General features: G+C 41.6%; 1 protein-coding gene across 1 annotated transcript; it reads right to left on the bottom strand.

Annotated features, from left to right (window-relative positions):
• Positions 1–829: 829 nt before the first annotated feature.
• Positions 830–2,940, bottom strand: LOC128460379 (potassium voltage-gated channel subfamily F member 1). Its single transcript, XM_053445555.1, has one exon. It carries the CDS (start codon positions 2,737–2,739, stop codon positions 1,240–1,242), a length of 1,500 nt encoding a protein of 499 aa, XP_053301530.1. The 5' UTR covers positions 2,740–2,940; the 3' UTR covers positions 830–1,239.
• Between the last annotated feature and the right edge of the window lie 10,216 nt (positions 2,941–13,156).

Below are 13,156 nucleotides of genomic sequence, written 5' to 3'. Positions count from 1 at the left end.
CGTTTCTGAGGAATGTTGAATTCGTGCAGCAGCTTTGGTGTCACTCATACTAATGGTGTAGTAGCGAACTTTCAAATTGCGGAATTTTAACCTTTAAAGATAGCAGCCATTAAAGGGCAATTTTTAGTTCATTTTTTAAAGTGTGGGACGCAGTGTGAGAAACATCATCTCTGTAAGTTTCAAAATTGAATTAAGACTCATGCTTGAGGCAGATACAGACATATTCATACTCTTAAATATCGTTTTTCATGAATTATTGAAAAAGAGGTTGATTATTCATATTCTTCTTCATCTTTTTCGTCTATCTGAGCTCCTTCTTTGCCCCTTTTCAGAATTTTCCAGCCTCTTGATCTTGTGATGCACTTTGTTTATGTTGGTGCTCCACAAATAAAGGTAATATTATCACTTATTTGGATTATTCTTTGTTTAACGTCCAGCCTGTTGCTGCGTCACCTCTGCATATTCGTGTATTCGGAGCAGATTGGTGACGACTGCTGCTAAAATGTAAACCCATTAAAAGAACATGTCCTGCAGCTGCTCAGGTCCCAGTGTTGACAAGCTCATCCTTTGCAGAATCGCAGCCCGACTGACAGATTCACTGCTTCTAACATGCTCCTGCACAGACTGAGTTTTACATCTGAAATACTGCCTCAATCTCAGTCGCAACATAAATCACTGATCCCAGGAAGATCACAGGCAAAGACATGATACGCTGCCTTCATATATTCCCTAATGGCACTGTGAGTCTCATTTTCAAACACCTGATGCCTCATGAACCTCCCAAGGACTCACTACATTAGTTTTTTCTCTCACAAGAGCTGTCTAAATTTATTACTTCAAAAAACAAACATTCACGGTGATATATATATATATATTTCTGTACAGAGTAATACGCTACTGTGCCGTCTACAATCTGGTTGTGAGGATTTGGGATGGGGGAGTGATATAAGGAGTCTACATAGAGGGAATCCACGTTCAAACAGTTCCCCCCAGCCCACAGGGAGTCACTGCGCAAAGGCAAAGCTCATCAAGTCAATATGTGTCCCTTAATAGGTGCAATTCTTCAAAATATGAAGGTCCTCAGAGGCCATGGCTGCAGTTTGTATTGAGGCTATTTACAATCTCAAGTCATCCTTCTGTCATTAACCCAGAGGTTAAGTTTGAATCAATCAAAAATCTACAGTAGAGAATTATTTCTGATGTGTGGTTATTCTGTTCTGCAAGTGTGTGTTTGTTAGTTCACGAGACAAAATACTCGGTGGTCTCAGCCGTGCTTCCAAAGATCGTGTCCTTGCTGGGTGTCGACAGGCCGGCCCCTCCCCTGGGATCCTTCAGTAGAGGGATGTTTGTCTCACTGTGGCAGGAGCGCATGGTGCCGTCCCACACCCCCGCACCGCAAACGTGTTGGTGCACACTGGGTGCAGCCGCCAGCTCCCCGGTGCCAGAGCGCAGCTCCATCAGCTCGATCTCGTGCTTGGCCGCAGTCTCCAGCACCTGTTGCTTGTTGTAGAACAGCACGAAATTGTTGATGATGGGGTGGATGGGCAGCGCAATGGCGATCACCCCGCAGAGGAAGCTGATGGCCGCGTTGCACCGACCCAAAGTGGTCTTGGGGTAGACGTCTCCATAGCCCACTGTGGTCATGGTGATCACAGCCCACCAGAAGGACTGTGGGATGCTGGTGAACAGGGTGTCCGGGTGACTCTGCTCCATGGTGTAGCCCAGTGCGGAGAAAAGGAAGACCCCCACGCCCATGTACATGAGGAGCAGCCCGAGCTCTTTGAAGCTGCTCTTCAGGGCAGATGTGAGCGTCTGGAGTCCGGAGGAATGACGTGCCAGCTTGAAAATGCGCGCTATGCGCATTATGCGTAAAGCCTGCACCGCCTGCTGCACGTTAGCCAGCTCCATCATCCCGGCGCCGAAGGAGGTGAGGATGAGCACCACGAAGAAGGGCATTATCGCCATGAAGTCAACGATGTTCATGAAAGCCAGCACGAATTTGATTTTGTTGGGGGCGGAGATGAGACGGAGGAAGTATTCAACAGTGAACCAGCAGATGCACAGCGTCTCGATGACCTCCAGAGTCGGGTGCTCCGTGAGGTTTCCCTCTGCGTCCTCCACCTGCACGTCGGGGAGGGTCCCGACGCACATGACCACGGAGGAGACGAGGATGAAGATGAAGGAGATGATCGCGATGATGCGCGCGGGCATCGAGGACTCCGGCTTCTCCATCAGCTTCCAGAGGCACATCTGGAAGCGCTGCCAGCCCGCAGCAGACGGGTCTCCCTCCCTGTCCACCAGGATAGTTTTCACTTTCTCCGCGATCTCTGCAAGTTCATCCTCCACCTCCTGCAGGTGCCAGGTGCAGCACTCGTCCAGGAAATCCGAGTCGATCTTCCAGAACTCCATCTCCTTCATAAAGCAAATGGGGCAGATTCCTCTTTTCATGTGGATCTCTCCATAATAATACAACTCAATTACACACTTGAACGCCTCGGGGTCCCTGTCGAAATAAAACTCTCCGGTGTCCGGGTCGTAGTCGTCACACAGTGAAGATATTTCCTCCGGTGACTTCAGGGAACAATCCACCAGCTCAGCCAGCCGGGTGTCCGGGTAGCGGCTCAACACGTCCCGGTACAGCACCTGCTTCACTCCGCCGATATTCACCACGACCTCCGTCTCCTCGCTGGCCTCGGAGCCGTTGCAGTCTGCGTACCGCGTCCGCTGGACCCCCCACATTGTGTAGACAACAGGTCCGACCCCAAACTGCTCAAATGAACCGAGATCTTCAACACAACCTGCTGCTGGCAAACTAGAAACAAGTCGCCAGACGCTCCGGCGCTGTGCGTAAAAGCTGCAAAATCCCCCAACCTCTGTGTTTAAGTTGAAAGCTACTGGATGTGTTGGTTCTGCGGTGGTTGCAGCGTCAAGTCTCCTCACTCCAGCTCAGCCGAGCAGTGCGCTCACAGAAAGTTGGCATTGACGTGCGCGTAACGTCAAGCTACCCACAGTCAAATCTCACACTTCCTGCTAAATCTTCCAAAATAAAACTCCCCCCCCCCCCCCCCCCCCCTAAAAAAAAATGTAATTTGTGCTGCAGATCTCTTCACAGTGACTTTTAAGCTCCAGATCCCAAAGCAGTTATTTTAAGGTTTTTTAATTGCAGTGAAGGAGTAAGAAAATGAGCAACACCAAAGTGTAACAATCCCGTTTGCCACAGGTCCTGCATTCAGTACATAGAGGGTATGATTATGTTCTTTCAGTCTTATCAGCCACTCAAAAAACGCCTTACTGTACAAATCATGGATATTTTTGGATTTTTATCTATCACACACCTTCCACAAGGCTGTCAGTGGCAATTTAGGATTCAGTTTTTTGTCCAAACACACTTCAGAATGCTGATTGGATACTATCACATTAATACTGTAAAAAGGCCAAATATTTATCTTTGAAATGTTGTAGAATTATGAAGTAGAATAACACCACTGGAAGTATAAATACCTCAACATTGCACCAATTTTAAATTGTATAGTTCCTGAGTAACTTAACTCACTTACATTCTACCATGACCTATTATTTATTAGAGTAGGCCTTGATTTGAATAAGTTAATATCATACGCTACATGTGTAATTTGCATGTAATAGTAGCTATATGTATCATACATTTTTTTTGCTTTCTGATTTGATACACTTTAGATAAGAACCCAGTGTTTTATTTTTCTTCTTTGCCATAAAAGACAAAACATGGTCATCACAGCTGTGTCCTTCAGGCTCGTCCATCCCTGATAAAATGATGGGAAACATAAAAGGATGGCATTATTGTAGAGGAAGTGTTACTTATGAACAAAGTGTGTATCCTTATTTTCTGTGGATATTCAACTATTTATTTGAACATGCTTTTGGATTAAACTGGGCACTACCAAGACAATAAATGTACAGTATGGAGTTCTTCCACATTAAAAGTATTGCATACCTTATTTAATTCATTATGTATTATGTGCAAGACTTTGCTTTGATTGTTGTAAGTAATGAAAACAGGTCTGTACCTGGAGTCAGTGTTGAAGTGATGACTCAGTGTTCAGTCTGGTTTGATTCCAGTTGTGTCTCATATTTGACATCCTAGAGGAACATTCAACACAAATACACAGATATGTAAAGTCCTACATGTGCCAGGTTAACTCCTTAACAGACTTTTACATGGTAAATATAAATGTTTATTACTTCAAAGTTCATCAGATCATAATCATTTCAGCTTAGGAAAAAGGTGGTGGACTGTCTATTCTATTAAAGTTACACGTCCTATAAATTATTTATATTTAACACAATAATTCAGTGTAGTCGGCCTAAGATTAATGATGTATAAACTGAAGGTAGCAGACAAGTTTAGGTTTCACTGTAACATGTTACACCACAATAGTCTGAATAAAGAGCTTTAGGAGACATAATGCTTCTTTAAACAGCTGCTCTTAAAATGCAGATGTGACTTTAAACACTCAGGTTTCAGTTGATCACAGTAAATCTATTGTCTGCAGAATAAGAATCTGTTTAATGTAGTCAAGTCAAATGGGTGGGCAAGTTAAACAACTTTACATAACACAGAGACTGGACTATTGTAATTCATTATTATCAGGCTCCAGCATTAAGTCGTTAAAGACAACAGCTTGTCCAAAATGCCGCAGCACGTGTCCTGACGAGAACAAAGAAAAGAGAGCACATTTCTCCAGTATTAGCATCGCTACACTGGCTTCCAGTTAAATCTAGAATAGAATTTAAAACTCTCCTCCTCACCTTCAAGGCCCTTAATAATATAGCGCCTTTTTACCTTAAAGAGCTGTTAGTACCTTATCAACCCACTAGAGCACTCCGCTCCCAGAATTCAGGCCTACTTGTCGTCCCTAAAGTCTCTAAAAGTAGAGTAGGAGCCAGAGCTTTTAGCCACCAAGCTCCTCTGCTGTGGAATAATATACCACTTTCAGCTCGGGAGGCAGACACCATCTGTTCATTTAAGAGTAGGCTCAAAACCTTCCTTTTTGATAAAGCTTATAGTTAGAGCTAATTAGAGCGGCAGAACGTAACTTGTTATATTTTCTAAAATAGGAAGCGTTTAGTCTAAAAAGGCATAGAGGTATTGATGGCTGATCTACTGAGGGGGCCACATGGTTTTCATCGTACTACCATACAAACCAGTAGCCAGTCAGATTTACCTTGAGCCTCAGTGTAGCCCCAAGTTCGGCCTGTATCATTGTATCATTGATTACCAGGCAAAACCCCCTGATGACACTAAGATTCAAAGGGAATTTATGACACATGACACAAGGAGTTTCTCTTTCCAGCTTCTCCATCCCCATCCCTCTTCCCCGGAATCCCTTTGCTTTATCACCCGCAGATCCAGGGCCTCTGTGGCCGCACCATGGATTGCGGTTTGTGGATCGCGCATCGGGCGTTGTGGTGGTGGATCCAGTGTGGCGGATTCTGTGTCATGTGGGCTGATCGTGGTGGTAATGGCGGATCCTGTGTCGCGTTGGCATCGGGTACGGGCGGCGGTGGACGGTGACTGAGGACTGGAGTGGCGTTCTGGTCTGGATGGTGGATCGTGGTCCTGCTGGTTGCTGACCATGGACTGTGACTGCAGCGGGACTGCTTGGCATGTCATGTTGGGGTTGTCCTTCGCGATGTTTACCCTCATCAAATGCTGCTAAAAACTTTAATCTTATTGATGTTTTCCTACACGTGGCATCTATTGCACTTCTGTCCGTCCTGGGAGAGGGATCCCTCACATGTGGCTCTCTCTGAGGTTTCTACGTATTTTTACCCTTTAAAAGTTTTTTTAGTAGTTTTTCCTTACTCTTGCTGAGGGTTAAGGACAGAGGATGTCAAACCCTGTTAAAGCCCTATGAGACGAATTGTGATTTGTGAATATGGGCTATACAAATAAAATATGATTGATTGATTGATATCTTACGTGGTGGAGCTTATTCTCCGGACGCACAAAATCTCCTGTCTCAGGTTCATCCTCATAAACTCTAACGCTTCCCTCTGCTGGGCGGACCGGTTCATGTCGGTGTGTGTCGTAATAACACGTGTTGAGATATCTATGTTTCTCTGTATTTTGTGATTATATTTTACCTATATCCTGTGAACAAATATTAGCTGTTTAATCCATATAATCTATAATGCTACAACTGTTTCTTATATTTGGAATGATGTATATCTTTTTGACTCAGACGCAGGGTCAGGCCCAGAGCACGACCACTGAAAGAGCAGGTATCAATCTGAATGCCAATCTGACCCAAAATACAATTCGGAGAAAAGTGTGTGATGGAAATTCATTGTATCAGCCAGAACTAATACAATGAGGTGCTTCATGAAACGTGGTGAGAAAAAGATATGAAATCCTCCTGAAATGTTTAATCTGCTGGGTCTCTCCACTGTAGCAAGCTCCCTGTTTGCCAAGGCCACAGTAGTGGGACACCTGGTCAGTTGAAAGTGATGTGCTTGCAAAAAACTGCACTTTGAGGAAACAGTGTACATCTGGCCAATGGCTGAATTCCCTCAGGGAAAAAGAACCGCCTCTGTGCCCACCCTGTGTCTGATTATATATACTGTGGACTTAGGATTGAACTGGGCTTCTTCTCGACATGATCCAGTGAACCTGGTGACGTGTCCGGCAGAACCCCAGAGACTCTCTGTAAGTATTTCATTATTTTACAATAAATGTTCAATTTCCAGAACTTCATGTATAAGTGTCTAATTATTCCTTCTCAAATCCTGGATCAACAAACACGTTTGTCAAATCGCCGGAGGCGAGGTCAAGTTTAGTGCCTGGCGACGACACACGCATACGGTCCTGTTTGCATCGCCATTACTGCTGGTATCTTGCCTGCGGGCTAGCAGAGCTAAGCTAACAAGCCAGGTACAGAGACACCGATACCTGCGAATCACAACAAACACATAAAGTATTGGCCTCATCACTCAAACCAGGATGTTGCTCCTTGGTACTAACATGGCTGCTCAAAAACAGCACGGGTGGCAGCTCCAAGACGTTCATGATCGCAAGTGAGAAACCATTTTCAATTTATCATTTTGAGTTTTTTAAAGTGTTTGATTGAACTCTGTGAAAACTGTTTCCTGTAACAGCCTTTTCCTTGGCAGACATGAACTACCAGGAAACAGTCAGCACCTCATCAACAGGCAGACCATCAACGAGGCCTCCTTCGTCCCACTCATAAGGGAACTGCACAATGAAGTTGCTCAACTGAAAGCTCTGCTCACAGTTTGTTAGCACAGAAAAATCTGTATCTTTTGCTTTTCTAAATAAATTTGTGTAACAGTCACAAAACTTCAAGCCAGTTGCCTCCTAGGGACCCACACTTGTCTACGGCAGACATCTGTCTGAAGGGTGAGTATCCACGGGTAGGTAATCCCCTTTGTTTTATGAGGTATGGGATGAACCTACTAGGAGTCTTCCACCACGAACAGCGGACTGAAAATTGTAAAACACTTGTAAGTTAGACCCTTACGCCGGGTTCACACCGGACGCAGAAGCGACGTTGAAGCGCCGGGCAGCGCTAATAATATCACCTGTTGATCCAGTAGTATAAAATCATATACTTAATTGTTGCTCCAACATTAAGCAACAGCGTCCCATGTCGTCGCCAGGCACTAAACTTGACCTCGCCTCCGGCGATTGGACAAACGTGTTTGTTGATCCAGGATTTGAGAAGGAATAATTAGACACTTATACATGAAGTTCTGGAAATTGAACATTTATTGTAAAATAATGAAATACTTACAGAGAGTCTCTGGGGTTCTGCCGGACACGTCACCAGGTTCACTGGATCATGTCGAGAAGAAGCGCACACTCATCCTAAGTCCACAGTATATATAATCAGACACAGGGTGGGCACAGAGGCGGTTCTTTTTCCCTGAGGGAATTCAGCCATTGGCCAGATGTACACTGTTTCCTCAAAGTGCAGTTTTTTGCAAGCACATCACTTTCAACTGACCAGGTGTCCCACTACTGTGGCCTTGGCAAACAGGGAGCTTGCTACAGTGGAGAGACCCAGCAGATTAAACATTTCAGGAGGATTTCATATCTTTTTCTCACCATGTTTCATGAAGCACCTCATTGTATTAGTTCTGGCTCATACAATGAATTTCCATCAGACACTTTTCTCTGAATTGTATTTTGGGTCAGATTGACACTCAGATTGACACCTGCTCTTTCTGTGGTCATGCTCTGGGCCTGACCCTGCGCCTGAATCAAAAAGATATACATCATTCCAAATATAAGAAACAGTTGTAGCATTATTGATTATATGGATTAAACAGCTAATATTTGTTCACAGGATATAGGTAAAATATAATCACAAGATACAGAGAAACATAGATATCTCAACACCCAACATTTGTATTTTTTAGTGTTGTCTTTATACAACATGTTCCGAGGATCATACAACTCACTGTACTTCTCCACTTCAATTATTAATTTAATGTCATCCATGTTGAAGAACTTTTCCGCTGTTTGCTCCGTTAAATGTAACACTCAAGCCTATGTGGAGAATACGTAGCCCCCCCCCCCCCCCATCTCGCTCTTTTTTATTATCTTTATGACTGCTTGTGTGGCTGTAGTGGATGGGCAGAGGGGCACATTTAATAATGTGGTTGGTAAAAGTGGTAAAATTAAAACTCCTGGACCACAGAAGGTGAATACAAAGTATGGGATGCATATTTGATAATTTACATCATATAAAATATTTCATCAATATCGTTTAAAATCATTTTTCAGTGTGTTTCCTGTCGCGATACGCTCACATCAAGAGGCAAAAAATAGACTTGACGCCGAAACGATCGCTACACGGCGCTAGGCAGCCGCGGCGCGGCACTTCAGCGTCCGGTGTGACCAGCACAAAGGTTTAACATGGGAGTGGATGGGAGCCAGCTGTTATTTAAGGCTTGGCGCTGCGCTTACGCCACGCTTTGGTGTCACTTACGCGTCCGGTGTGAACCCAGCGTTACAAGCCAAGGACTGTGCAAGGACTGGCCCAGTATAACAACTCCAGCTACGTAATCCTGTAAAACCCTGCATTCCTTAATTAGGGTCCGAACAGCAAACAGTAGGAGACCGTGGGAGGCCCTATTGAAATTGTAAGGATTATTATTACATTTTTTTAGGCAAATTCAATTGGATTTTTGAGGGCTTTAACATGCTCAAATTGTTATCAAAGTTTGCAGAAAATTAAAAAGTGGTGAAAAAGTACGTATTCAGGAGTAATTTTAATTATTATTGATGTTATTATTACGTCAAAGACAGATCTTTCATTACAGTTATACTGTGGGACTAATAAATGATTATCTTGTGTTATCTACACAATCTGAAACTTTTCCAAGATATTACACATATACAAATACATGTGCAACTGTGATATAACTTCACATGTCCAAATTATTTTGAGTGGAATAGAATTAACCTTCTAAATGTGGTGGGACAGCGAATGATGTAATGCAAAACAAAGACAGCAGATAAAATAATACATCATTTAAAAAACACAACAGGAAGCCAGCCATTTTGTATATAGTGTCCATTTTGGATATAGTGGCCATAGTCAATATTTTCACTTTGACGAACTTGTCCCAGGGCTTTCATCAGATCAACTTCATATTGAGATGAATGTCATCCCAACAAGATGGAGATATAAACTACCTTGAATTTCATGTTTTTGTCACGAAATGTGACCGTGGCTTGGCGTCAACGTTTGATTACACACCATCAAAACACAAGGTTGTGTATCTCAGACATACATTGTCCAATCGAGTCCAAACTAGACAGGTAAGACATTCCTAAGTGTCATGGATAATAATAGTTCATTTCTATATTCATTATGGTTGGTTAAAAAAATTAACACTTATCACAATACATGGTAAAAATGTAAGTTTATTACTTTAAAGTTCATCAGATTATAATAATTTCAGTTTAGGAAATAGGTGGTGTACATCAGCCTCAGGTTCTCTATGTGACAGTCACAAAACGTTCAAGCCAGTTGCTTCCTTGGGACCCACGCTTGTCTACGGAAGAGACGTCTGTCTGAAGGGTGAGTATCCACGGGTAGGTGATCTCCTTAACTGTGTTTTATGAGGTATGGGAAGGACTTACTAGGAGTCTTCCAACACGAACAGAGGATTGAACTTTGTAAAACACTAGGAAGTTAGATCCTTACAAGCCACAGAACCGTAGGAGACCGTGGGAGGCCCTATTGAAATTGTAAGGATTATTATTACTTTTTTTCAGGCAAATGGAATTGGATTTTTGAGAGCTTTAACATGCTCAAATTGTTAGCAAAGTTTGAAGAAAATTAGAAAGAGTTGAAAAAGTACGTATTCAGGAGTAATTTTAATTATTATTGATGTTATTATGTCAAACAGACCTTTCAATACAATTCTACTGTGGGGCTAATAAATTACTATCTTATGTTATCTACACAATCTAAAACTTTTACAAGGTATATTTTATATAAATGTGTTAATTACACATATACAAACACATATGCAACTGTGATATAACTTCACATGTCCAAATTATTTTGAGTGGAATAGAATTAACCTTTCTAAATGTAGCGGGACAGTGAATGATGTAATGCAAAACATAAAGACAGCAGATAAAGTAATGTCAGGGAAAAACTCGGGGGTTGTGAGGAGAATACTTGAGAAAGTGCAGAATGCAACTTGGAACCATCGTTTTTTTGCATGAAATTAAGTCAAACACAAGAACTCAAAGAAACAAACTGAAAATAAAATATGTTTCGTCCCTCTTGTGTCTTCTTCAGATCTTATTAGGCATGTGAAAAAACTAAATATTTCTATCTGGACTGTGAGGTCCTTCCACTGCAACGTTCAGAGCAAGTGTGAGTGAGGAGACTGAGGGCTCCTCTATTTATAGGCTGCCTTTCACAGACTCCTTCCCCTTGTCTATTCCACTTTGAACCTTTAATTCTATAACTGTGAATAAAAATACTTATTTATATATATTGTCATTCATGATACCGTGTATCTATGAATATATTATCTTTTATTGGACTTAAGTGATATATTTATGTATTTATATTCCATTTCAAATAAAATTGTGACTTTTGACTTTAAACAAACATGTGATTTATTTGAGTTGTCTACATCCATGTATTGTTTTGTAATAAATCATGTTGTTATTACTACTTCAAGACGTCTACGATTTTTTTTTTTTTTAACTTAATTGTGAAATACGAATTTCGTATAGATAAACTGTGATTGTTTTAGCTCACATATCAAATTACATGTGATTTATTTGAGTTGTCTACATCCATGTATTGTTTTGTAATAAATCATGTTGTTATTACTACTTCAAGACGTCTACGAATTTTCTTTATTTTTTTAAACTGAACTTTGAAATACGAATTTCGTATAGATAAACTGTGATTGTTTTAACATACATATAAAATTACATATTATTTATTTCTTTAGTGTTTATTTGAGTTGTCTACATCCATGTATTCTTTAAGTGATCCATCATGTTGTTATTACTACTTCGTAACATCCACGAATTGTCTTTTTTTCAATAGTCTTTGTGTTTTGTGAGGTTCTTTCTTGTTCTTGTGAGTAAATCAATATATATATATATATGTGTGTATTTATTCTTCTTGATTAGTGTAATTTGGAGAATATGTTGTACAGAATATTTGGACTTAGATAAACACTGTTGTTCTCAAGTTAGAAGGTTTAGGCAAAGGTCCATATTGGTTATGGTTAGGGCCAGGATCCATGGCTAGGTTTTAGGCAGAGAGAACGTGGGTTAGGTTTAGGCAATAGTAGAGTAGGTCTAGGTTTAGGCTTGGGTAGAAAATGGGCAGAGTTAGGGCAATAGGCCACGGCCAGTCTTATTTAGTCTAGTTCGGAGGTTAGGCTTAGGCAAGGGTCCATAGTGGTTAGGGTTAGGGCAAGAGTCTAAGGTTAGGTTTAGGAAGAGAGAGCGTTTGAGTTAGGTTTAGTCAATAAAAGAGTAGGTTTAGGTTTAGGCTTGGGTAGAAAATGGTTAGGATTAGAGCCCTAGTCCTCAATGTCTCAATGTATACCTGTGTTGTACCATTCTTGTGGCTATGGAATTTGTTGTTTCTCCTACATACTGTTTTCAATCGGTAGGGCCATATGTCTTTACATAACAAACAAAATTATCTCTTGGATAGATATGCTAGACAAAACAGGAACCCCGCCATTTTGGCTTAGTGGCCATTTTAGACATGTTTACATTGACGAACTTGTCGTAAGGCTTTAATCAGATCAAATTTGGAAAAGGCAGACATACCAGAGGATGTATAACAAATCATAGTATTTAAACTTTTATTGATCTTATTTACTAGGAGAAATTATTGCCATTACCATGATCACTTTTTACCCTTGTTGTGTAGCAAAGGGTTAAGCTGAAAGATAACACTGTGAAAGTTGTTTCCTGTCACAGCCGTTTCCCCGGCAGACGTGAATTACGGCGAGATAATCAGCACTATGCCAAGAGAGCTAAGAACATCATCAACAAGCCGACCATCAAGTGCCAGGTCCCGATCACTCTCTCTACCGACAGGTCCTGAGTTGCGTGTGCTCGGGTCCGTTCAGTGCTACAACGTAGCCCTAGTTTATGTGTTGTATTTGAACACCAAAGGTAAAACACTTATCTTTTTGTGATTACCATAAACAGAGAAAATAATTAATGTTTTGTTTTTTTCATTTGTTTTCTCTATAGTGTATCTCTCCCACACATATGCTCTGCCTTTACATCAGAATTACACAGAACTGATCTAATTCGGGGGGTATTATAGTAACCACAGGGGGCACAATCTGCCGTTCGAGAACTAAATCTATCATGAAAATGCTTGATATTATAAGTTTGCAGTCAACAACCAATACACTAATTTGATTCCAAATCATGCTCTCTTCCACACACACACACACACACACACACACACAGATTTACAGGCTGCACTTTGTTCCTTCATAAGTTTACTGCATTGCAATTTCACTTCAGCAGGAGTTAACTCAAGGTTTTGTGACAGCTGTACTGTATGTGTCCCTGTACCGTGGCCCTGTGTTTTCTCTGGTCTCTCCTCTAGTTAATATTGTTTTTGTTTCTCTGTGC

The sequence above is a fragment of the Pleuronectes platessa genome, chromosome 17 (genome assembly GCF_947347685.1).
Source record: "Pleuronectes platessa chromosome 17, fPlePla1.1, whole genome shotgun sequence".
Classification (NCBI taxonomy): domain Eukaryota; kingdom Metazoa; phylum Chordata; class Actinopteri; order Pleuronectiformes; family Pleuronectidae; genus Pleuronectes; species Pleuronectes platessa.
The sequence above is the reverse complement of the archived record's forward strand: the minus strand, read 5'-3'. Positions and strand labels throughout refer to the sequence as shown.

Bases quoted from the DNA above. Each gene is read 5' to 3' on its own strand.
- LOC128460379 (XM_053445555.1), bottom strand. From the start codon at position 2,739: ATGTGGGGGGTCCAGCGGACGCGGTACGCAGACTGCAACGGCTCCGAG.